The 26,555-nt window shown below is 39.2% G+C and overlaps 1 protein-coding gene across 7 annotated transcripts in view; it reads right to left on the bottom strand.

The window, feature by feature from the left end:
• Positions 1 to 26,555, bottom strand: part of SLC44A1 (solute carrier family 44 member 1) — a 215,801-nt gene that overhangs the window by 106,313 nt on the left and 82,933 nt on the right. For all 7 annotated transcript variants that reach the window (XR_004484063.2, XR_007477859.1, XM_033431227.2 and 4 more), the window contains exon 4: positions 11,791 to 11,927. Coding sequence is in view for 5 of the 7 variants with exons in the window: in XM_033431227.2 (XP_033287118.1) it covers positions 11,791 to 11,927 (137 nt within the window). In the remaining 2 variants the exon portion in view is untranslated. The remainder of the gene's footprint in view (positions 1 to 11,790; positions 11,928 to 26,555) is intronic.

Genomic DNA, 26,555 nt, shown 5'->3' with positions numbered 1-26,555 from the left:
CTCTGACTATATGGCTAATATATATCTAAATAATACATAAAATTCAAATGGATACAGTACACCCTATCTTTGATAAGTCTTATTTAACTGACCTGCTAATTTTATAACACAGCAACTAGAATACTGTAAGATTCATTGTACAACAGATACTGTTAAATAAGGAGATCTAGGCTTTAGTTCTAATTTTGCTGAGACCTACTACATTATATCATGTAAACTGTTTGTATTTCATTAATTGAAGTGCTTACAAGGTTACTAATTTGGTCAAATACTTCATTACTAAATACAAACAGAATAGCTTTGCATTTATATCATAGCAATAATGAGATTTTGCACTGTATCACCATGGAAAATGTTTAAATTATAATGTGAAGGCAGACTTTAACATTGGATTCATTATGGAAACATCATGTGAGGATGTGAGAAGGAACTAGAAGGGAATATAGAAAAAAAGATTTGTTGGGACAACAAAATTGGGAGATTTGTTTCATTTATATCTGGTCCTTTCAATCAAAAGCACTTTTAGAAAGCCACAAACCTGCATTTAATTCAGTAATGCTGCCCATAAACCAGCAGCCAACTTGCTAAGTGTTTGAATACGTGGGCCTTAATAGCACATTTACATAAATACATGTAGCATCTATTTTATATAAAAATAATTCAAGTAACTTGACAGTGTAAAATATTTTTAAAGAGATACTTGAAAGTTACATGGCACTGTTCTTAAAGTTTCTTCAGCTCTTAAGATAGACTCAATAGAAAACTAAGTTTCTAAAATTGTTTTCAATCATTCTCTTCATTTTAATGACTTTCTTTCTTTTTTTTAAGTTAAACATGAATATTAAGCATCTAACTCTTCTAAAATTAGGCTTTTGTGTTTAAAGACAATGGAACTAGATACTATTTATAGCAATTTTAGAGAAAATATGACAGCAATGGCAAGCAAACATCTTAGATTAATTCTAAAATAACTGGGAGTCCTATTATAGAATTGCTCATGAAAAAATAGCAACTGTGCCAATAACTGCAGAGCACCCAACGTGATCATCAACTTCCTAATCTGAATTGTCAACTTACTTCTTTCAGAGTCCAAGGTGGAATCGATTTGCACAATATAAGAGGCCCTAACTAAAGCATATTGTGTCAGTGCTGTCAAACACACTGCTCCATCTGAATTCAGTGAACATAATCTCCATCCCCACCCTTTTTTCATTTAAAAAAGGAGGTCAGCAGGTGCAACAGAGTTCAATTTTATAAAGACTTTCCCAGGATAATGCTCAATGAAAGGATAATAGCCTTATCTCTGATGGTATTCTGGGACAGAGGCCAGTACTAAATAGATCCTGTACTAAATAGATTAAAGAAAAAAGATCTTTACAATGTGTTAGTAGTAACAATCAGAAGAAACCTTATATTGCTTCCTGCTCAAAGGGTTCATGGACAGAGAAGCCTCAATGAAGAACATTAAAACAACCCAGAAATGACCAATGTTTTACAATTGTTTTTCTTTTCATGTTTATTAGCTAATGCATTTTTAGTGAACTCTTTTAAGGTAGTATTTATTTTATAATTTTTTAATAGTAGAAGTATAAACATATGATGTTTGGTTATAAACAGCAAGACAACATTTTTCTTCTAATGCAAAAATCAGGGAAAAACCATGCTAGAGTAATGAAAAGTCTAAAACAAAAACCAAAAGCTTATCTAAACCACACCAGAGGCAATCCATGCAATTCAGCCAGTGTTATTCAAAGGCCATCAGAATGAGTGATCTTAGGAACCTAACTTGGGTATATAAACATCTATCTTGGTAAACAGTTGCTATAGTCCCCAGAATGTTTAACTACTACAATATATCAAATGCCTTTTAATAGTCAATTATTTATTCTTTAGCTCACTATCACGTATAACAACACCCCTAAGAGGTATGTTTGCATCACCATGCTCCAAACATTACAGATGAAAAAAATGAGTCATACTTCCAAGGCCTTTTAAGCAATCACTGGCAAACTACTAAGAAACAGAGTTCTTCACTCCTAGGCTACAATGCTTCTTCTGTGTCTTTTCTAACAATCATAATCAGACACGTATTCAATAAGCTCCTGGGCAAAAAGCATATGGTCCACAGATACTGCAAAGATAACATGTTTGAAAACACTTTTTTCCATCACCCACTCTCTAAAATCTGCTGTCTCCTCCCGTGTTAATTCTACCCTGGTTAATGGCTCCAGCACCCATAAAATCCCCAAGATGAAGTGTGGAAGTCATCCTATATCTTCTTAATCTACATCTTCCATCTACGTCTTCCCACACTATTCAAAACATTCAAGATACCAAGTCCCAACAATCAGATCTTTCTGTGTTTATTTCAGACCATCACGATCTCTTATCGGGTCAGTTAAACTATTCTCTCAGAGGGTTTCTTAACTCCATCCTGTGTACAACCTTCAGAATGATTTCTGTAAACTGGGCATTAGTTGTATTACATCCCTGCCCTCAGGAAAATTCCAAACCCCTTGGCTTCAAGGCCCTCCTAAGGCAGGCCTCTTCCTAAAACTCCAGCTTCATTTAAGCATAATAAACTACTTATAATTCTTGCTGTTTCACAAACTTCCAGGCTTTTCCACATGCTGTTCTCTCTGCTTGGGCTGTCCTTTCCTAACTAGCATCTTAATGAGTGTTCCAAGTTTGAGCAGAATTTCTACAAACTACTCAAGCTTTACCTCCTCTGTCAAGTCTTCTCTGATGCACCCAAACAAAGCTATTTACTTCTTAGCTCTATTATAAAACTTAGCATATTATTTTATAATTTTTTAGTTTACATATCATCTCTATCTTTAGAATGTGAGCTCTTTGAGAACTGGGACCTTATGCCTTCAAAATATGTGGCACTCCTATCTCCTGGCATACAGACAGCACTCAAAAGCCATCTGGTAAATAAAACAGACAGAAATAATTACTTTTAGTCTCTTATAGTTTGGTGTTACATGTTATATATAATGATATATGCTTTTCAACATTGACTACAAAGTACACTATCTGAAACAGGATTTCTAAACCATGGTATTAATGCAATTCTTGGTTGTATGGGGCTGTCATGTGCATTTGCAGGATGTTTTAGCAGCATCCCTGGTCTCTATCCACTAGATGCCAGCAGCCTCCCTGTAACCTCTCACCCAGCTGTGACAACCAAAAATGTCTCCTGACACTACTAAAGGTCCTTGTGGGGTGGGGGGGTGGGGGTGGGCAGCAGTGGCAGGTGCAAAATCACCCTTAGTTAAGATCTACTGGTCTAAAATATCAAATTATTTGAAACAAAGAATTGGCAAGTTGGAGGCTAATTCTTGTTTAAAAATTTTGTTTGATTTGCTATCTCAATAATACTTGTAGGCTATACAAAGAGAAAAAAACAGTCCTTAAAAAACGGCTTTAGGACTTCACTGGTGGCGCAGTGGTTAAGAATCCACCTGCCAATGCAGGGGACACGGGTTCAAGCCCTGGTCCAGGAAGATCCCATATGCTGCAGAGCAACTAAGCCTGTGTGCCACAACTACTGAGCCCACGTGTCACAACTACTGAAGCCCGTGCGCTTAGAGTCCGTGCTCCACAACGGGAGAAGCCACTGCAATGAGAAGCCCATGCACCGCAACAAAGAGCAGCCCCCACTTGCCTCAACTAGAGAAAGCCTGCACGCAGCAACAAAGACCCAATACAGCCAACAATCAATCAATCAATAAATAAAATTAAAAATAAAGAAAGAAAAAAGAAAATCTTTTGAGGCAGAACAGTTTTCATTATGAAAAACAAATTACATTGCTATGAGAAGTTTAATTAATTTAACCCCTTTCTCTCTAATTAGGAAAGCATTATATATTTACATGCCAGAAGAAAGCAAGACAATTTTCCAATTTCAGTTTCTAGTAACCAGTGAAAAGGATGGACATATTTACAATTCCCAAGAAGCACCATTAACCAGCTGTAGATATGACATCACCTGTCAATCACTATTGGCACATAGTAGGCACACAAGAAATATTTGCTGAGTGAATTAACTTTGGCCATCTATGTACAAGACTTCTACTAGGTATTGTGGAGGACAAAGAGAAGTTTGACTGCCTACTCTAATGCAAGCTCCTTAAAGATGGAGAAGACTGTACCTTGTTTTTGTCTCTCTGGCACATAATTAGTTATTTGTTGAATAAAGGAATTAGTTAAAATTGCATTACTAAATTTAAGGATTTTTTCCTCCCCTTTTTAACAATCAAGTTTCCCTTGCTGGTCTCTGACTTGGAGGCAATTAAATCAGTTGCTACGGTTGTATGTTTCATTCATTTATAAATTGTATCAAGACCAATCTTTTGATTCACTGTGGCCAAAAAGAATACATACTCTCTGTGGTTTAAGTTATAGTGTTACTGCCAGGTAAAAAAAGAGGGTAATAATCTGGTCGTCCATTCATACTAACTCTACACTTACCAACCAGATAATGATAATCAAAAGGCTTGTTAGTATTCATAAATCTTATACGAATGGATCACATAGTCTTTCATGATTTTCAGCAGTGATCACTGAGAAAGCACCAAGCTGCATGGCTCTACTCAAAATGTGAACATGGTCCAACTGGCAGGTCATAAAGCTCTCAGAATTTATACAAAATACAGTACACTGAAGAAGCACTCTTAAATAGGAGTGCTATAAATGGGACACAAACAAAAGGAAAATAAGAATTCTGTCATCTTACTACTGTGTTAGGGAAAACAAAATAAATATTGATACAATAGTTTGATAAGAGTAATACAAAAGAAAATAAGGAATTCCATGTAAAATATTAGCACCAACTGAGAACGTGCAGCCAGCCCCCAACCTACAGGTTATTCTCATTTCTAAACTTTGGTTTAGAATTTAGACTGCATGTGGAAAGAATCAAATGACATGTAAAGCATCTGCCACAGTGCATGACACAAAGTAGGTACCAATAAATGGTATGTTGAAACAAAACGCAGGGCTTAAGTCTGATTTACCTATTCAGACTCAGATGCCCATGCTCAACAATGGGGACAGTGGAATAAAGTGAAGGGTGGACTACAGGCCAGAGGTGGTGGTAGGGCCAGAATCAGGGAAGGGGGAGAGGAAGGGGAAGAACATCTGAGCAGGCATTATGTTCCCTTCCCTTCACCACCTGTCATGGTCTGGCTGGGCTGAGATGAAAGTCTCATGTAAAGCTGAAGTTAGTTTCAGAGGGAGGGTGATTCTTTCCCCCCCTACAATGTATACATTATTGAGTTTTCAAAAATAATGATAATAAAGGAGGAAAGAAACTTCTTCATCAGAAACCGGAGGGAAGAAACATTGCTGGGTTCATGCTCTGCTGAAAATAAGAACTCAGATGGGAGCTCTCACCAGATGGTTTTAGTTTCCTCTGTAGGGCATAAGGTTAGGAAAGAGGAAGAACAAGAGAGCTTAAGAGAATAAAAGGCATGAATAATCCTTGGAGAGTATGTATAAGAGAGATAAATGAATGAATAAGATGAATTATTTAGAGATGAATAAAAAGAACTGATTTCACAGCAATTCTAGTTAGACTGAAGCTAAACAATTTGCCTGTTGGTGGCAACTCACATGGATACAGAATTGAGCAAAGGATAGTATGTTAAGAGAATGAGAAATTATTAAGTGACAATAGAGATGAAGAGGGAAATTCAGTCTATTATGCTTTCAAAAAACATGAATAATTGCTATGTGAGGTCCTATATTAGGGCTTCGATATTCAGAGATGAATAGAGCATGATCCTGCCCCCAGGAAACTCATGCACCACTGCAGCAAGGTGATAAACAAAGAACCAAAGAAGTTTAATACTGAGTCCTTATGGTATTTGGCAACTCTAATTTTTTAAAGGCAATTGTTACATTGTTTTATTCTCTAGCATCATATATTTATGATTTGTGTCTATATAAACTATGAATCAAAATAATAAAATGCACATTTATACACCTACCACTCAATTCATGTACTAAAACTTATACTTTTATATTCATCTGAAATCTGCCTGTCTTTTAAAGCTCCTTGTAATATGGCAGCATCTTCACATAACTAATCTAATTTCCAGCTATTTCTTCCAAGCTTTCTATTCTAGTCAGACATATTTGACAGAAGCATTACACGAACTTAAGTGTCCAAGAAAACATCTCCTCTTTCTTGTCCAAAAGAAACAAAGAATTGAGGAAATATTATTTGCCTAATAAATGCATTTCTTATATTACTACAGGAACTAAGAGCTTTTCCTTAAAAAGATTTTAAATAGTTTGTAAAGGTAATAAAAGTTCACATGAATGGATGGTTAAGTGCTAAAAAGTACCTTCAAACGTTGTCATGGAAACTTAAAACTCTGAAAAGGATTTATATTATCTTTTCATTCTGGCAAGAAAAATGTTATTTTACCTTGCATTTTAAAATAAGGTTTAAAATTATCATTAAAAAAGTTACTACCCCAGGGACTTCCCTGGTGGCGCAGTGGTTGAGAATCTGCCTGCCAATGCAGGGGACATAGGTTCGAGCCCTGGTCGGTGAAGTTCCCACATGTCACGGAGCACTAAGCCCATGCGCCACAACTACTGAGCATACGCTCTAGAGCCTGCAAGCCATAACTACTGAGCCCGCATGCCACAACTACTGAAGTCTGTGTGCTCTAGGGCCTGCGTGCTGCAACTACTGAAGCCTGCACACCTAGAACCCGTGCTCCGCAACAAGAGAAGCCACCGCAATGAGAAGCTCTCGCACCACCACAACGAAGAGTAGCTCCTGCTCACCGCAACTAGAGAAAGCCCACACACAGCAGCGAAGACCCAATGCAGCCAAAAATAAATTAATTAATTAAAGAAAAAAAAAGTTACTACCCTATACAGGGTCCTTCTCTTTCATGAACTTTTAAATTGTGGTACAATACACATAACAAAAAATTTACTATCTTAACCATTTCTAAGTGTACAGTTCAGTTGCACTAAGTACATTCACACTGTTGTGCAACCATCACCATCGTCCATCTCCAGAACTTTTCATTTTGCAAAATCGAAACTCTTTATATATAAAACAGTAACTTCCCATTCGTCTCTCCCCATGGCCCCTGGAAATTACCATTCCACTTTCCGTCTCTGTGAATTTGACTACTCGAAGTATCTCATATAAGGGGAATCATACATTTGTCCTTCTGTGTCTGGCTTATTTCATTTAACATAATATCTTCAAAGTCCATCCATATTGTAGCATGGGTCAGGATTTCCTTCTTTTTTAAAAAAAATTGTGGTAAAAACACATAACATAAAATGTACCATCTTAAGCATTTTTTAAAGTGTATGGCAGTCTTACCTATATGTATATTGTTGTGCAACAGATCTCCAGAAATTTTTTACCTTGCAACACTGAAACTCTATACCCCTTGAACACCATCTTCCCATTTCCCCTTCCCACCCAGCCCCTGGCAACCACATTTCTACCTTTAAAGAATCTGACTACTTTAGATACCTCATTTAAGTGTAATCATGCAGTGTTTGTCTTTTTGTGACTGGCTTACTTCACCTAGCATAATATCCTCAAGGTTCATCCTGTTATAGTACATGACAAGATTTCCTTTTTTTTTTTTTTTTTTTTTTTTTTTGCAGTATGCGGGCCTCTCACTGTTGTGGCCTCTCCCGTTGTGGAGCATAGGCTCCGGACATGCAGGCTCAGCGGCCATGGCTTACGGGCCCAGCCGCTCCGTGGCATGTGGGATCTTCCCAGACCGGGACATGAACCCGTGTCCCCTGCATCAGCTGGTGGACTCTCAACCACTGCGCCACCAGGGAAGCCCGAGATTTCCTTATTTTTTAAGGCTGACTAATATTCCATTGTGTGTATTGATATATACCACATTTTCTTTATCCATTCATCCGTCAATGGACATTTAGGTTGCTTCTACCTCTTGGCAGAATAATGCTGCAATGAACATGAGTGTGCAAATATCTCTTTGAAATCCTATTGTCAATTCTTCTAAAAGTGGGATTTCTGGGTCATATAGCAATCTATTTTTTTCTAAGACTTGATTTTTTTTTTTTTGATTAGTTTTAGGTTCACAGCAAAACTGAGAAAAAGGTACAAGATTTCCCGTATAGGGCTTCCCTGGTGGCGCAGTGGTTGAGAATCTGCCTGCCAATGCAGGGGACACGGGTTCCAGCCCTGGTCTGGGAGGATCCCACATGCCGTGGAGGAACTAAGCCCGTGAGGCACAACTACTGAGCCTGCGCGTCTGGAGCCTGTGCTCCGCAACGGGAGAGGCCGTGACAGTGAGAGGCCCGCGCACCGCGATGAAGAGGGGCCCCCGCTCGCCGCAACTGGAGAAAGCCCTCGCACAGAAACAAAGACCCAACACAGCCAAAAATAAATAAAATAAATTAAAAAAAAAAAAAAGATTTCCCGTATACCTCATACCCCCCACATATGCACAGCCTCCACCATTATCAACATTCTCACCCTGGAGTGGTATGTTTGCTACAACTGATAAAACTACAATGACCAATGATAATCACCCAAAGTCCACAGTTTACATTAGAGGTCATTCTTGGTGCTGTACATTCTATGGGCAGACTCTCAACCACTATGCCACCAGGGAAGCCCTGCCCATTTTTTAATTAGGTTGTAAGTTTCTACTTGCTGTTGAGTTGCGGAGTTTTTTATATGTTCTGGATATTAACCCCTTACCAGATACAAAGATTTGCAAACATTTTCTCTCATTCCATGGGTTGCCTTTTACTCTGTTGATTGTGTTTGACTGACAGAAGTTCTAAATTTTGATGAGTTCAATTTATCTACATTTTCTTTTGTTGCCTGTGTTTTTGGTTCACATCCAAGAAATTATTGCCACATCCAATATAAGGAAGCTTTCCCTTATGTTCTCGTTTAGGAGCTTTGCAGTTTTCTCATGCATTAGGGTTCTTTCATGGATGTTTAACAATTCTCTTACAGATTTGGAAAGTTCCCACTTAAACCTAAATTATCTTTTAAAGATATACCTCTCTGAAATTAATGACTGAGAGCTATATATTTGAGGTCAAAGAACTGTGTATTTTCTAATAGAAATATAGCTGCAACAACAAATGGACACAGATAATAATAAAAATTATCTGCTCCTTCCAAATCAATTTGTACCTCCAGTTTTAAGTCACCAATCCAAAAAACAATATAGATTATTTTGAGAAATTCAGAAATTTCAACTTAGGGTTGCTGTTAAAATTAAAGTGTTTAGGCCCCTACACCAAAGGCTCTCTCTCTATTACAATTTTATAGTTTTCTATTTGCTTTTTTAAATTATTATCTTCTCCATCCTCCATCGCCATGCCTTTTGATGCTGCCATTATTATTACCTTTGAAAATGCCTCATCTAACTTATTTTGCAAACAGCTGCCTCAAAAGCCTAAGGGTGCCTTTATCACTAGGCACCAATCTAAGACGTCTGTTTTCTGAAATAATGTTTATTCATTAATACTCCTGAACACCCACTTTGTGCAAGATACTATGGGTAATACAAAGCTGCAAAACTCACCAGAAGGGGCTTCTTATCAGGGCCTATTAAGGCCATACTCGGTATCATATTCACCCAGGATAGGGGCCTGGAAACAAAGCATAAAAGCAGGGCAGCATGGAGCATTTCTCCCCAGTGGATCATCAGAGCAGGCAATACAGCCAACAAGGAACTAGCTCTTTTCTGGCCCTCCAGATGATATGTCAGGTTCAAGGGACCAAGACACATCTGGTACATCCAAGAGAACTTGTTAGACGTTAGTTCAATACTAGATCATGGTTTTGAATGCCAGGGTAAGACATAGAGACTTTTATTTTATCTTCTTACCACTGATTTCTGAATAAGAGATTAACATGATTGAAGCTCTAGGAATATTAATATGGCAGCAGTATGTAAGGGCACTAGAAGTTAGAGACTGGAGACAGGAAGAGTATTACATTTAATTGGTAGAATAATAATAATAATAATGATGATGATGATGATGATGATATAACAGCAGTAGCCAACACTTTTTTTTTAACAACTTATATTAGCCAAACATTGTTCTAATGATTTTTTCATGTATTAACTCCTCATAACAACTCTATGAGGTACTTTAGGTAAAAATATTATCCCTATTTCATAGATGGGGAAATAGAGGCATGGAGAGATTAAGCAACTTGCCCAGGGTCTCACAGATATTAAGTAGCAGGACCAACATTTGAACCCAGATAATCTAGTTCCAGAGTCTCTACTATTAACCACTCCATGATACCACTTCTCAGAGTACACTACATATGCTCACATATGTAGTGTACTCTGCTCAAATATTCCTAATATTTTAGGAAAACGCTTAAGGAATAACTCATCCATCCCTGAAACCTGATAATGACAGAGCTGATAGTTCTGGTATTAGACTCAGCAAATCAACACATGTGAGGATATCATGTGGGACTAGAAAATGAGAACTTAAAGAATAGTTGGTACCTCTTTATTCAATGCCCACCAAGTGCCCAGTATTCTTCATGCATCATCTCATTTAATCCTCACACCAACCTAAGAGAGGGGCATTATTTTAAATCTACCTTTTTTCAGTTGAGGAAATCTAGGCTCAGAGAGGCTATACCTTCTGTCCCTCATTATACAGCCCATCAGTGACAGAAGCAGAAGTAGAATCCAGATCCCAATCAATCCCGTGTTCTTCCTACTCTCTTATGTGGAGGGCATGCAGCAACGGGACAGGAATACTGCCAGTCTGGAAGGCTGCAGTCCTTCTGCCCTCAGAAGGCTAGCGCCCCCATCTGAAACACTCTGGAGCCATGCCGGTATGTGTATAGTTATGTCCCCAGGGTGCTTCTCCACCCAGCCAGAAGTTACACCAGGTGGATGCCTGAGTCAGCCCTTGTTCCAAGGCTAGAACTAGCCTGTGAGTTTGGGCAGGACTGAGGCGGCTCTGAGGATTCTTATACACAAAATACAAACGTGAAACCCCATGGAAAAATACAGGCTTGAAGGACTATCACTATGCAGCCCTCCACGAAGAGAGGTAAAAAAGAAAAAATTCTCTGAAGGGAAATGCTCTGAGTCATATGGAGCTGAGGATAGCACCTGGAGATTAGCAACCCAAGAGAAGAGAGCTAGAGTTCAGGAAATTGTCTATGCTTGTTTTCTCAGGGAATTCCCATATGTTTAACCTCAGTTTCTCAAAACTTATTTCTTCGAAAAATGGTTAAGACATAATGTGTAATTAAAAAAGCAAAACACAAAATTTGAAAAATGCTGGAATTTTCCTTTTTACTTCATTTTTTTTTTTTCTGAACTTCTCAAATTTCCTATCATAGACATATGTTACATCCAGGGGTAAAAATAAAATAAACTAATTGAAATACTTTTAACCTATACTTAGGAAGAGGGGGAAAACCCCCACAAATTTCCCATAGAGTAGTCTAATAATTCCCAAATACTCAAACAGGCAACATCAAAATCACCTGAAACATTTGTAAAAAATACAAATTTCCAGAGCCCAAAGACCTACACAGTCAGAATTTCCCTGGGTGGGGCCTAGGAATCTAGAGTTTCAACAAGCTCCCTAGGTGACTATAATAATATATATCAAGGAAGTCCAAAAGCACCTTCACTTCTCTTTTTCTTTCTGAGGTTCTTTGATGATTTATTTAATGTTAGGACAAATTTATATTGAAAGGCAAACACAATATTTAACAGTGACTGGACTGTAGACTTGGATGGCCTACTGTCTCACCATTTATCTCTGCAAACTTCTGAACATCACTTAGGGTTTTCAGTTCTTGTCTTGGACATGCTGCTACACACAGTGCTACAGACTTGATCTTCCGGTTTATCAAGTCCAGATTGCATGGATCCAAAAAGAACACGTACCTAAAGCATGAAGAAAAATATTGAGATATTATTTCACAAAATACAGTCTGGTTCACTGCATATTTGAATAAACCTAAGAGCAAAGAACATCTCATTTCCCCTTCACAAATTTAATCATAGATGAACAAACATTTCACAAATCTAATCAAACACGAATTTTTTTAAAATAATTGCTTATAAACATACTGTTAACAGTGGGGATGGAGGAAATACGGGACTCATATTTTTCATGATCTATTTTTCTAATATTTAAAATTTTGCAATGTGTATTTTATAATCAAAATTGTCTATTTTAGTATTTTTAAAATAACTAACTTTAGTTTTATTTTTTTTGACAAAGTTGTATCCCCCAAATTACTGAAATACTGTTATATAACATGAATTATAATTTAAACATAAACTTTAATGAATATATAATCATATATAAAGTGTATCATTATAAAAATGAACATATATTGATATATACAAGGTATAGCCAAGAAGGCTGAGTAGGAAGACCCTGAGATTATCTCCTCCTATGGGCACACCAAAATTACAACAGCAACTATTGATGAGAATGATCTGAAGACTAGCAAAAAAGATTTCCCACAACTAAAGATATAAAGAGGGAATCACAGTCAGATGAACAGTGGGGTGGAGACGTGGTACAGGAAAGATCCACACCTCTCAGTAGGCAACCCACAAATGGGAGGATAATCACAATTGCAGAGGTTCTCCCCAGGGAGAGAGGGATCCGTGCCTCATATGGACGCCCAGCCCTGGGACCCTGAACCAGGAAAACAAGCCTCCAGAACATCTGACTTTGAAGGTCAGCAGGGTTTGCACACTGGAGAGTCAGAGGGCAGTAGGAAACAGAGACTCCACTCTTAAAGGACACACACAAAATCTCACATGCTCCAAAACCCAGCACAGATATAGTAATTTGAAATGAGTCTAGGTCAGACTCACTTGCTGATCTTGGGAGAGCCTCCTAGACAGGTAGGAGGCAATTTCAACCCACCTAGGGACATGATTGCTGGTCACAGCCATTTTGGGGAACTTGTTCTACCATAAGGACATTGGTGCTGACAAGCACTATTTTGGAGTCCTCCCTCTAGCCTATCAGCACCAGAGGCTTACCTGCCCACAAGCTGGTTACCCCAGGCCCAGGACGCCCCCCAACCCAGGACAAGCAGCCAGCCATGCAGGGACCCAACCTCACCATCCGATGGGCCAACACCAGCCCCAGGCACCATAGAGAGCTACCCCAGGACCTACTCCCACCCACCAGAGGGCCAAGACCTACTGTAAGCTATGCTGGGACACAGGCCTATCCACCAGCAGGCTAGCACCCGCCCCAAGACTCACCAAACTTTGCAGCCACCCATGCTGGGAACCAGCCCTGCCCACCAGCAGACTGACATTAGCCCCGGACCCCCTGGAACCCACTGTCAGCCATGCCAGGACCCATGTCCATCCACCAAAAACATTAAACACTGCAGGGGGAAGAGGGTGTTAAAATTGCACCTTCCTTGTTAGAATGTCTTTGAACTTAAGAGACTATCAACTTAAAATAATCATGCATAAATATGTTGTTATATAGGAACCTCATAATAACCACAAATCAATAATCTATAATAGATACACAAAAAAGAGAAAGGAATCCAAACGTAACACTAAAGAGAGTCATCAAATCACAAGGGAAGAGAGCAAACGAAGAAGAAAGGAACAAAACAGAACTACAAAAACAACCAGAAAACAATTAACAAAATGGGAATAAGTACACACATATTAATAATTGTTTAAATGTGAATGGACTAAATTCTCTAATCAAAAGACATAGAGTGGCTGAATTGATAAAAAAATGAAACCCATCTATATGCTGCCTACAGGAGACACACTTCAGATCTAAAGACAGAAACAGACTGAAAGTGGGGGGAGATGGAAAAAGGTATCCCATACAAGTGGAAACCAAACGAAAGCTGGGGTAGCAATACTTAGAACAGAGAAAATATACTTTAAAACAAAGACTGTAACAAGAAACAAAGAAGCATATCATATAATGATCAAGGGATTGATCCAAGAAGCAGATATAACAATTGTAAATACATACGTACCCAACACAGGAGCATTTAAACACATAAAGCAAATATTAGCAGACAAAGGGAGAAATTGACACAGTTTCTTGTATTATTAATTGTTAATTGCTGATTGTATTATTAACACAAGAATAGTAGGGGACTTTAACAGCCCACTTACATTAATGGACAGAAAATCAATAAGGAAACACTGGCCTTAAATGACACATTAAATCAGATGGACTTAACTGATATATAAAGAACATCCCATCCAAAAGCAGCAGAATACACATTCTTTTCAAGTGCTCATAGAACACTGTCCAGGATAGATCACATGCTAGGCCACAAAACAAATCTCAACAAATTTAAGAATACTGAAATCATATCAAGCATCTTTTCTGGCCTCAATGATATGAGACCATAGTTGGTAGAAATCAACTATAAGAAACAAAACTGCAAAAGCCACAAACATGTGAAGGGTAAACAATATGCTACTAAACAAGCAATGGGTCACTAAAGAAATCACAGAGGAAATAAAAAAATACCTGGAGACAAATGAGAACAGAAATACAACAATCCAAAATCTATGACACGCAGCAAAAGCAGTTCTAGGAGGAAAGTTTATAGTGATCAAGTTTACTGCAGGAAACAAGAAAAATCTCAAATAAAAAACCTAACCATACATCTAAAGGAACTGGGAAAAGAAGAACAAACAAAACCCAAAGTTAATAAAAGGAAAGAAATAATAAAGACCAGAGCAAAAATAAAATGAAATAGTGACTAAAAAATGATAGAAAAGATCAATGAAACTAAGAGTGGGTTCTTTGAAAAGACAAACAAAATTGGTAAGCCTTTAGCCAGACTCATCAAGAGAAAAAGAGAAGGCCCAAATAAAGAAAATCAGAAATGAAAGAGAAGTTGCAACTAACACCACAGAACTTCAAAGCATCACAAGAGATTACTATGAACAATTATATGCCAACAAAATGGACAACCTAGAAGAAATGAATAAATTCCTAGAAACATATGATCTTCCAAGACTGAATCAGGAAGAAACAGAAAATATCTATACACTGATTACCAGGAAAGAAATTGATTCAGTAATCAAAAAACTCCCAACAAACCAAAGTCCAGGACCAGAGAGCTTCACAGGTGAATTCTACCAAACACTTAAAGAAGAAGTAAAACCTATCCTTCTCAAACTATACCAAAAAATTGAAATGGAAGGAATGCTTCCAAACTCATTCTATGAGGCCAGCAACACCCTGATACCAAAACTAGACAAAGACGTCACAGAAAAAGAAAATTACAGGCCAATATCACTGATGAACATAGATGCAAAAATTCTCAACAAAATATCAGCAAACCGAATTCAAGACGTTAAAAGGATCATACACTATGATCAAATGGCATTTATCCCAGGGATGCAAGGATGATTTAACATCTCTCAATCAATCAATGTGATACACTACATTAACAAACTGAAAAATAAAAATCACATGGTCATCTCAATAGATGTGGAAAAAAACTTTTGGCAAAATTCACCATCCATTTGCGATAAAAACTGTTAACAAAGTGGGCATAGAAGGAACATATCTCAATATAATAAAGGCCATAAATGACAAGCCCACAGTTAACATCATACTCAAAGGTGAAATGTTGAAAGCATTTCCTCTAAAATCAGGAACAAGACAAGGGTGCCCACTCTTGCCACTTTATTCAACATGGGAGGCCTAGCTACAGAAATCAGACAAGAAAAAGAAATAAAAGGAGTCTAAACTGGAAAGGAAGAGGTAAAACTATCACTGATATCAGATGACGATACTATATACAGAAAATCCTAAAGACACCACCAAAAACTATCAATATTAGAACTCATCAATGAATTCAGTAAAGTGGCAGGATAAGAAAATTAATATACAGAAATCTGTTATGTTTCTATATACTAACAACAAACTATCACAATGAGAAATTAAGAAAACATCTCATTTACAATTGCATCAAAAAAAAAAAAAAAAGCCCTAGGAATAAATCTAACCCAAGGAGGTTAGAAACCTACACTCAGAAAACTCTAAGACACTGATGAAAGAAACTGAAGATGACACAAATGGAAAGATACACCATACTCATGGACTGGAAGAATTAATACTGTTAAAATTACCTTACTCCCCAACACAATCCACAGAGTCAGTGCAATCCCTATCAAAATATCAATGGCATTTTTCATAGAATTACAACAAATAATTCTAAAATTTGTATGGAAACACAGAAGGCCACAAATAGGCAAAACAATCTGAGAAAGAAGAACAAGCTGGAGGTATCATGCTCCCTCATTGCAAACTGTACTACAAAGCTACAGTAGTCAAAACAGTGTGGTACTTGCACAAAAACAGACGAATAGAAAAATGGAACAAAACAGAGAGCCCAGAAATTAACTCATGCACTTATGATCAGTTAATCTATGACAAAGAAGACAAGGATATACACTGGGGAAAAGACAGCCTCTTCAATAAACGGTGTTAGGAACACCAGCCAGCCACATGCTAAAGAATCAAACTGGACTACTTTCTCATACCATATACAAAAATAAACTCAAAATGGATTAAAGATTAAATGTAAGATCCGACTGTAAAACTCCTAGAAGATAACACAGGTAAAGTGAGAGAGTGGCATGGACATATATACACTACCGAACGTAAAATAGATAGCTAATGGGAAGCAGCTGCATAGCACAGGGAGATCAGCTCGGTGCTTTGTGACCACCTAGAGGGGTGGGACAGGGAGGGTGGGAGGGAGGGAGACGCAAGAGGGAAGAGATATGGGAACATATGTATATGTATAACTGATTCACTCTGTTATAAAGCAGAAACTAACACACCATTGTAAAGCAATTATACTCCAATAAAGATGTTTAAAAAAATGCTATTAGACATTGGTCTTAGCAAATTTTTTGGATCTGTCTCCTCAAGCAAGGGAAACAAAAGAAAAATAAACAAATGGGACTACATCAAACTAAAAAGCTTTTACATGGCAAAGGAACTATCAAAAAAATGAAAAGGCTGCCTACTGAATGGCAGAAGATATTTGCAAATGATATGTCCAATAAGGGGGTAATATCCAAAATATAGAAAAAACTCATATAACTCAACATCAGAAAAACAAACAACCCAATTAAAAAATAGGAAGAGGACCTGAACAGACAATTTCCCAAGAAAACATACAGATGGCCAACAGGGATATGAAAAGATGCTCAACATCACTAAACATCAGTGAAATGCAAACCAAAACCATAAGAGATCACCTCACACCTGTCAAAATGGCTATCCTCAAAATGACAACAAGTAGCAAGTATTGGCGAGGATGTGGAGAAAAGGGAACCCTCGTGTACAGTTACTGGGAATATAAATTGGTACAGCCACAATGGAAAATAGTACTGATGTTCCTAAAAAAATTAAAAATAGAACTACCATACGGTCCTGCAATTCCACTTCTGGGTATTTTTCCAAAGAAAACTAATAAAACACTTAATTCGAAAAGGTATATGCACCCCTATGTTCATTTGCAGCATTATTCACAATAGCCAAGATATGGAAGCAACCTAAGTGCCTATTGATGGATAAATGGATAAAGAAGATGTGTTACATACATGTATGTATAATGGAATATTACTCAACCATAAAAAAGAATGAAATCTTGCCAGCTGTGACAACATAGATGGACCTAGAGAGTATTATGCTAAGTGAAATAAGTCAGAGAGTGAAAGACAAATACACATATGATTCCATATGTGGAATCTAAGAAACAAAACAATTGAACAAACATGACAAAACAGAAACAGACTCATAGATACAGGGAACAAACAGGTGCTTTCCAGATGGGCCGGGGGAGGTGGGGGATGGGTGAGATAGGTGAGGGAGATTAAAAGGTACAAACTTGCAGTTACAAAATAAATGAGTCACAGTTACAAAACGTACAGCATGGGGAACAGAGTTAATATTATTGTAATATCTTTGTACAGGTGATAGATGGTAACTACTTATCATGGTGTTCATTTTGTAATATATAGAAATATCAAGTCACTATGCTGTGCACCTGGAATTAACATCATGTTGTATGTCAATTACACTTCAATTAAGAAAAGAAAAAAAAGGGAATTCCATGGTAGTCCAGGGGTTAGGACACCGCACTTTCACTGCGGAGAGCCCAGGTTCAATCCCTGGTCGAGGAACTAAGATCCCACAAGGTATGCAGCAGGGCCAAAAAAAAAAAAAAAATTTAATGGGTAAAAAATATCTTACTGTTTTAGTTGCATTTTTGATGAATTTGAACATTACTTCATATATTGTTCATTTGTATTTTCAATTTTTTTTGTATCTTTTGCTTGTTTTTAAAATTGAGGTGTTCTGCTACTCGCTGAATCATAAAAACTTTGTATATTAAGGGTATTAAATTTATGTTAAGGCTGATACAAGTATTTTCATGATTTGCCAACTGTCACTTTGAAATAGTTTTCTATTTTTGCCATCAAATCTTTTCTGTTTTATTTTTGTAATTAGTTCACTAAATTTTTATGGTTCAAAAAGTAGCTCTCCATTCTCATATCAAATGTTTCATAGAGGGCTTCCCTGGTGGCGCAGTGGTTGAGAGTCCGCCTGCCGATGCAGGGGACACGGGTTCGTGCCCCGGTCCGGGAAGATCCCACATGCCGCGGAGCGGCTGGGCCGGTGAGGCATGGCCGCTGAGCCTGCGTGTCCGGAGCCTGTGCTCCGCAACGGGAGAGGCCACGGCAGTGGAAGGCCTGCGTACCGCAAAAAAAAAAAAAAAAAAAATGTTTCATAGATACAATTTGGTGTACAGAAAAGAGAGAAAAGATGTTACTTTAATTTTCTAAGTAATTAACCAATTATCCTAGTGCTTTTTTTTTTCTTTTTTTCGGTACACGGGCCTCTCACTGTTGTGGCCTCTCCCGTTGCGGAGCACAGGCTCCGGACACGCAGGCTCAGCAGCCATGGCTCACACGCCCAGCCGCTCCGCGGCATGTGGGATCTTCCCGGACCGGGGCACGAACCCGTGTCCCCTGCATCGGCAGGCGGACTCTCAACCACCGCGCCACCAGGGAAGCCCCCTAGTGCTGTTTTTAAAATATTATTTTCTGTTCATAGCATGTTGTCACTCTTCTACACTAGAGGATATGGGTTTATGTTCTCTATTTTGTTTCATTGATTCATCTGAATGTTCTGGTGTTAGTAAAAACAAAAAAATTTTAAAAGGACATATAAACTTGAGCTAATGAATATATAATTATAAAAATGCATTATAAAATTTAATATATAAAGTTGAATATAGACTAGAGGAAAATACACCACCAGTTCAACTACAGTCATCTCTGGATATTAGAATAAAGTGATTTTAATTTTTTTCTTCTACTTTTAGGGGCAGGACAGGAATAAAGACACAGACGTAGAGAACGGACTTGAGGACACAGGGAGCGGGAAGGGTAAGCTGGGACGAAGTGAGAGAGTAGCACTGACACATATACACTACCAAATGTAAAATAGATAGCTAGTGGGAAGCAGCTGCATAGCACAGGGAGATCAGCTCTGTGCTTTGCGACCACCTAGAGGGTGGGATAAGGAGGGTGGGAGGGAGATGCAAGAGGGAGGGGATATGGGGATATACATATTCATATAGCTGATTCATTTTGTTATACAGCAGAAACTAACACAACTCTGTAAAGCAATTATACTCCAATAAAGATGTTAAAAAAAAAGAATTCTTATTTTCTAGAATGAGTGCCAATTACTTTTGAGTTGAGATGACTATAATAATAAATGTTGTATTCTAAAAATGTCCATTTCATATAAACAAAATACTCCCCAAGGGGCTTCCCTGGTGGCCCCGTGGTTAAGAATCCGCCTACCAATGCAGGGGACATGGGTTCGATCCCTGGTCCGGGAAGATCCCACATGAGGCAGAGCAACTAAGCCCGTGTGCCACAACTACTGAGCCTGCGCTCTAGAGCCCACGAGCCACAACTACTGAGCCCACGCGCCACAACTACTGAAGCCTGCACGCCTAGAGCCTGTGCTCCACGACAAGAGAAGTCACTGCAGTGAGAAGCCCATGTACCGCAACGAAGAGTAGCCCCCGCTCACCGCAACTAGAGAAAGCCCACGCACAGCAACGAAGACCCAACGCAGCCAAAAATAAATAAATAAAATTTAAAAAAATACTCCCCAAATCCTAAATTATGTTTGGTTTCCTGTACGTTTATATTTTAGGAAAGAGAAAATTAATTACAAATTACACTAAAACATTTTTTTTAATGTTATAAAGGTAGAAGAGATGACAAAGATTGCAGATGTTATCATTTGTCCAAAGAGAAGGTAAGAGCCAAACACTCTTAACGGAGATAAACAAAGTCTAATATTATTGATCCAGGGAGAGAGTACAAGCAGGGATACTTTCTCCCAAGATAAGAGTTAAAGAACCTCCAGCCCTGGGTTCTACTCTACTGGGTCCATGGAAAGTTTTATAAAATAACGTATCTTCCAATACCTTTCTCACGCTGTTAAACTCTTTTGCTTTACAAAATATGATTCAAATCAGGAAATATAACCGAATACAAGAATTAGGTGAGAAAACTGAAAAGCAAAAAGATAAAGTCAATATATGTGCTCAGATGGATCATATAAAGGGATATCAGGGAAAAAATTAAACAGAAAAAAAAAAGTTGGGAGTGGTGGCTATGACAGACCGGGAAGGCCTTTGCAGGTGGAGTAACCACTGAACACTTCAATGGAGCTGGGGACCAGGAACCCAGCATGCAGGCCAAGTATAAGCTACAAACCACCAAACTAAAAAAAAATGAATTTTTTGCAACTCTGTCAGTGATTCCAATACCATTAATGTTCTACATAGATAAAAGGAAAGGAAAGAAGTCAGGCAGGAAGATGTGGTTTGGAAGTGGATTCACTGATAACAAAGGATCTAGGGCACAGAGAAAACTTTCTGGCACCCTTTGTGTGGAAACAATCATTCCCTTACTAACTCTCCCTCCATCTATCCTGTGCATCTTACTGGGCATGCCCATGCCTGGGACCTTGTGTAATAAACTGCTCAAGCCAGCCACTAGGCACGGAACATGCTGGTCTTTGAGGAAGGTGTCCTAGAACCACTGAATCATTTACCACCACCACCACTAATAATAATACTATTAACAATGAAAATAATGGTAGCCAACATTTACTGAGTACTTACTATGTACCAGACACTGTATTAAACCCTTTATACATATTAACTCATTTATCCTCGCAACAATCCTGTTGTGTGTTTCTAGGTATGTGCTTGGGGTGGAAAGGGTGTGGACAGCAGAACTGGGGTGGGGTACAGGAGTTAACTGTGATGAGCAATGCCTTGAGAAATATCTGGAGAACCTCCTGACAGTTTAAAAAAAACAAAAAACATGCTTGGGAAAAAGGAGAGAAAGCCAGAGGTTTCCAGGGTCTTGCAGATAGCTATATTTATCCTTCTGAGCCCCAGTTTCCTTACCTGTAAAACTGCATACCATCTACTTTATTTGTTGTAATGCTATTGACAACATACATAAAGCATCTAACAGGCAGTATATACTCAGTGATTCATATCATTAAGAAACTGACTTGCCTTTCACAAAATTTACATTTCATAGTAAGGCACTAAATTCAACACCTTCTGATATGGACATAAAACAGGACTACAATATTAGTATTTAGCTTTCATTTGGAGGAAAAATCTGTGTAGGTGTAGTCATGACTGTTAGGGCATTAGCCTTGATAAGAGCTAAGCAGGTCTCCAGAACTGATCTAGCACAAGGCAAACAATATTAAGAGGGAAAGAAGAATTCTACAATGACTATAATACTGTAAAACACTGCACATTTTTTTACCCTGTGTATATGGTTCAGAAGAATCTGCTTCAATAGAACTACAAAAATAACTTTAAATGGTATCCTCAGGAATTACACTCATATACATACACGTCATTAAACTCAAAAGTCACCCAACTCCACAGTCTAAGAACACAATAAACTTAATTCCCTACACATTTCCCATATTCAAATGCATATACCCATAACACATGTGGACACACACAATGTTTAAAATAATTTGTAGGCGTTAGATTTAGATTCTATCAACATTTACTGAATGTCTGGGTGCTGGGAACTGTCACGCTAATGACTTTATTTGATCCTCACAACAACTTTATGAGATGGAGGTCTTAACCTTCCACAGAGGACAAAACAGAGATGAACTCAGTTTTGTAGTAGGGACTAACCACATGGCCCAAGAGAGCTAGTAGGTAGGTGTCAGCGTTATGAAATCAAACCTAGTCCTCCTGATTCTGAGTTTCACTCTATTTCCAATCTGCTCTATCCTTAAAATATTTCCCACAAATACAATTAATAATTTTAACTGTTCTATATTAACTCTGAATATTGTTTCCAGCATTCTGAAGTTCATCCAATCCATGGCAGCATGTCTATAAGTAATTATACTTTAACTAATTGGTATTTAACTGAATATTTACAGAGTAGGAAAAATGCTTCTATTAAACAGACAAATTTAGGCTTCATTAAAACTGCACTTTCTTGCCTTTTGATTTGAAAATGCCCTTAGCCTAGTAAATAAATCCTTAGATTAGTTTCAGTTTTCACTTCAAACAAAACGAACTTTATGGGGCAATTTTATTTTTTTGAAACAAAACAACCAACTCTCAAATAATCATGGCATTGGCAGATTTTAATAACAAATCAACAGATGAGTGTTTTTTAACTGAGAGGAGGCAAGAGATACTGGGTAAAAAGCTATAAAATATTCTAGAAAGATTTCTTAAAACGTCCTACTTCCGCTCTGCCACCAGGCAAATGGATGGGAAAGGGATGGGGCATATGAATTTTGAGAAAGCATCTTAGGCAACTCTAATTACACGCCTTGGTTCCTATGCCCCAACCTTTCAGGGCAGAGAACCACTGTCACAGATAATTTATAAACCTAAGTTCAAAGCGAATTTTCATTGCTATCCTCAGTGAATCTTTTACTAGACCTAGTAATAACTTAAAAACAGCTTGATATAAGCTTCCCATTCTTTAGAGGAACTAGAATGACTAAAATAGCAAAAGTGGGAATGAGAGAAGAGAAGCACCAAGAGAAAAATACCCCACAAATGAAACAGCCCAGACACCTGCAGGCACTGGCCTATACAACACGCACACAGCATGATCCCGAGAAGAACACATTTGCACAGAGAATTGTAAAGCAGCCGAAGCGAGCTTTGAACTTAAAACTTAGGGGAAGGGAGAAAAACGTTCAAACCAAACTGTAGTGCAAACATTAGAGAGGACAGCAGTTAAGACAGATAAATATATATTACGGTCGAAGTGGTTTCTGGGAATTATCGAAGGAGAGAAAAAGATGAATTCAGTTAAAACTGAAATTCTTGAAATGCAATAGCAAGGTATCCCCAAAAGGGGAGGAAAGGAGAGATATCTAAATGAAATATCTGTCTACACAGTGAGCTCAAGGGGACAGATGCACCAAAGATGAAAACAGGGCTATGAGGCAAAGGGAGGGGCACTAACACAGGGAAGCTCAAGAAAAGTGACAAGAGGCACAGAAAGGGGTGACTTTCAAAGCCGTGCTCAGAGCCAAAAAGATGAACAGTGAACAATCTGATGCAGATAAAGGTGCCAGAGAAGGTTCAAACCTAGATTAAACTTCTATTTTGCTGTCACTTTCCTCATGGAAGATAGGGCAAGGTAAAAACAGTAAGATTTACCAAGAATTTACTTTGTGCCACAAAGCATGTGGGCGCTGTCCTCACACGTCCTATTTCAACAAGAGAGAACTGAGACTTACAAGCTGGGCAACTAACCAAAGGCTACACAGACACGAGCCCTGGGGAGATCGACTCCCAAGGGTTGCTCTTTCCACCACTGCTATTCCAATTCAAATTGGAAAGTGAGAGGCTTCCCTGGTGGCGCAGTGGTTGAGAGTCCGCCTGCCGATGCAGGGGACACAGGTTTGTGCCCCGGTCCGGGAAGATCCCACATGCTGCGGAGCAGCTAGGCCCGTGAGCCATGGCCGCTGAGCCTGCGGGTCCGGAGCCTGTGCTCCACAACGGGAGAGGTCACAACAGTGAGAGGCCCGCGTACCGCCAAAAAAAAAAAAAAAAAAAAAATTTGGAAAGTGAGAATAAATGCAATGGAAAGTGAGTTACAGAGCAATCAAATCAGTGAATTAAGATGGGTCAATCCTCTGGAATCCCAGAACAGATGAACCCCTACTTGGACATGACAGTGTTGTCCGTTACGTGGTATGCAACACCCCCATGACAAGGATTAAATAGGTCGATATGAAAACACTTCATTCATTCAACAAACATTATAAGTGTTGACTATGTGCCCACTCCTGGGCTAGGTCCTAGGGATATGAAATTCACAAAAAAACAGGGACTTCCCTGGTGGTACAGTGGTTAAGAATCTGCCTGCCAATGCAGGGAACACAGGTTCAAGCCCTGGTACGGGAAGATCCCACATGCCGCGGAGCAACTAAGCCCGGCACCGGAACTACTGAGCCTGCGCTCTAGAGCCCGCGTACCACAACTACTGAGCCCCCGTGCCACAACTACTGAAGCCCGCACACCTAGAGCCTGTGCTCCACAACAAGAGAAGCCGCCTCAACAAGAAGCCCGCACACCGTAACGAAGAGTAGCCCCCACTCACTGCAACTAGAGAAAGCCTGCTCTCAGCCCGGAAGACCCAATGCAGCCAAAAAATAAATAAACAAATAATTTTTTTTTTTTTAATTCACACACACACACAAAAAAACCCAAAAAACAATTCTTGAATGCAAGTAACTAGAGAAGAAAAGAAAACTACGGAGTCATCTCAAAATCACGTGATATGAGGCAGGGTTTGGATGGCAGAGGAAACGGTGTAATTCCGCAGAGGATATGGGGTTAGAGGAAGCATTACAGAGCAGGAGGCAGTAGCTAAGCCACGTTTTGAAAGTGAGTAGGAATTTTCCAGACAGATGGGGAAGGGAGCATTCTAGGCAGAAGAAACTGCATATGGAAAAGCACAGAAGCATGAAAGAGCATATTTAAGGAATTGCAAATAACTTGAGAAAGTGGACTACAGGATGGGACATCAAAGGGCTATGCACCAAGGAGAGGCAGGAGCTGGAAGAAACAGCCATCCCTCGACTTGGAAGCATCTTTCAATTCTACTCCATTAGACAACTTGCTTTCAAATGGCCACGACACAGTGATGCCCTCGTATAACCAGCCTCTTGGATTGAAGGCCAGAGAGGGGAAGGCTACAGTACCAGCAGCGCGCTGCCCCAGAGATGAGCCTTTGCCATTAAATTGCCTCTCGCTGCCATGGCAACTCTCTGCAGCAAGGCTTTTTGGAGCAAAAGGTGGCAAGCAGATACTGGGTCTGCTGGCCGCCTCCTGCCAAATTTGGCTTCTCTCCTCTCTAATCAGGATGGAAGCCCTGCAGCACTAAAACTGGAAAGCCGGATGAAAAAATTCCTCCGCCGCCTTCTGCTTTAGTGATTCCTGACACGTGTTTTCCCCAGAGGGGAATAAAAATGGAGTCTGATCATTTTCCCAATTATTACCTCATATCAATTTACAATTTATAGCCCCTTTCCACAGAGTATGCTGCCATTAGTGAGTCACACCAAAAGGAAAACAGGACAGCCTAGCAGAGGCTTCTGCTACTGCTAAATATAGACTGCAGAGAACCCCGGGTCTGTACTCCACTCACAGAGGAATTCCGCCCAGAGGAGGTTTCTTACTTCCTGTGTGGGGTGCCAGCACGGCAAATCCAGTCATCCCAGCCGGGGTGGGACCCAATTACCCCACGAAGAGCTGTGTTACACAAGAATAGCGCTACGGGGCCAGCACACTAATGTCGGTGAAACCCCACCTAACCCAACACAACTAAATGCAACATAATTAACTACAACTTTACTGGGACAAAGCTAAGGGGAGAGAGAGAAACAAGCTGAGAGCAGCCATTGGACTTCAAATTTGTAACTCCCGATAGCGGCTGACAGAGTTGTACAATTTTTATAAAGGCCCCGAGACTCCACGAAGACAAACTAGAGAACAGAAAAGGACTGAGGTGAACTGTGGGGAGCCCAACACATGAGGCTGATGACAGTGGTGTCCCACTTTCCCACTGCCCCCCCAATCCCAATGAGAAAATGGTGAAACCGTCCTGAGAAAGAGGTAGTTCTTGTTAAAGCAATGCCTAAGCATGCACCTCACCAACCTCCAAAGAAGCAACTGAACCCTCACCAGCACGGCAGCTTTCTACGCCAGCACCGCCACGGCCCTTGATTCACAGGTCACTGCTAAGAAGAGAAATTTTCAGAGTCCTTCTTGGGAAACTCATAGCACTGAGAGCTGGGAAAAACTTAAAACTATGGAGGAAGACCAGGGATTGGATTGAGGCAGCAACTGATATTCAGAGAATAAATACCTCCCTAAGCTCACTCCCCCCGGGTCTCCAGTCTTTCCT

Source organism: Orcinus orca, chromosome 6 (assembly GCF_937001465.1).
Source record: "Orcinus orca chromosome 6, mOrcOrc1.1, whole genome shotgun sequence".
Lineage (NCBI taxonomy): Eukaryota > Metazoa > Chordata > Mammalia > Artiodactyla > Delphinidae > Orcinus > Orcinus orca.
The sequence above is the reverse complement of the archived record's forward strand: the minus strand, read 5'-3'. Positions and strand labels throughout refer to the sequence as shown.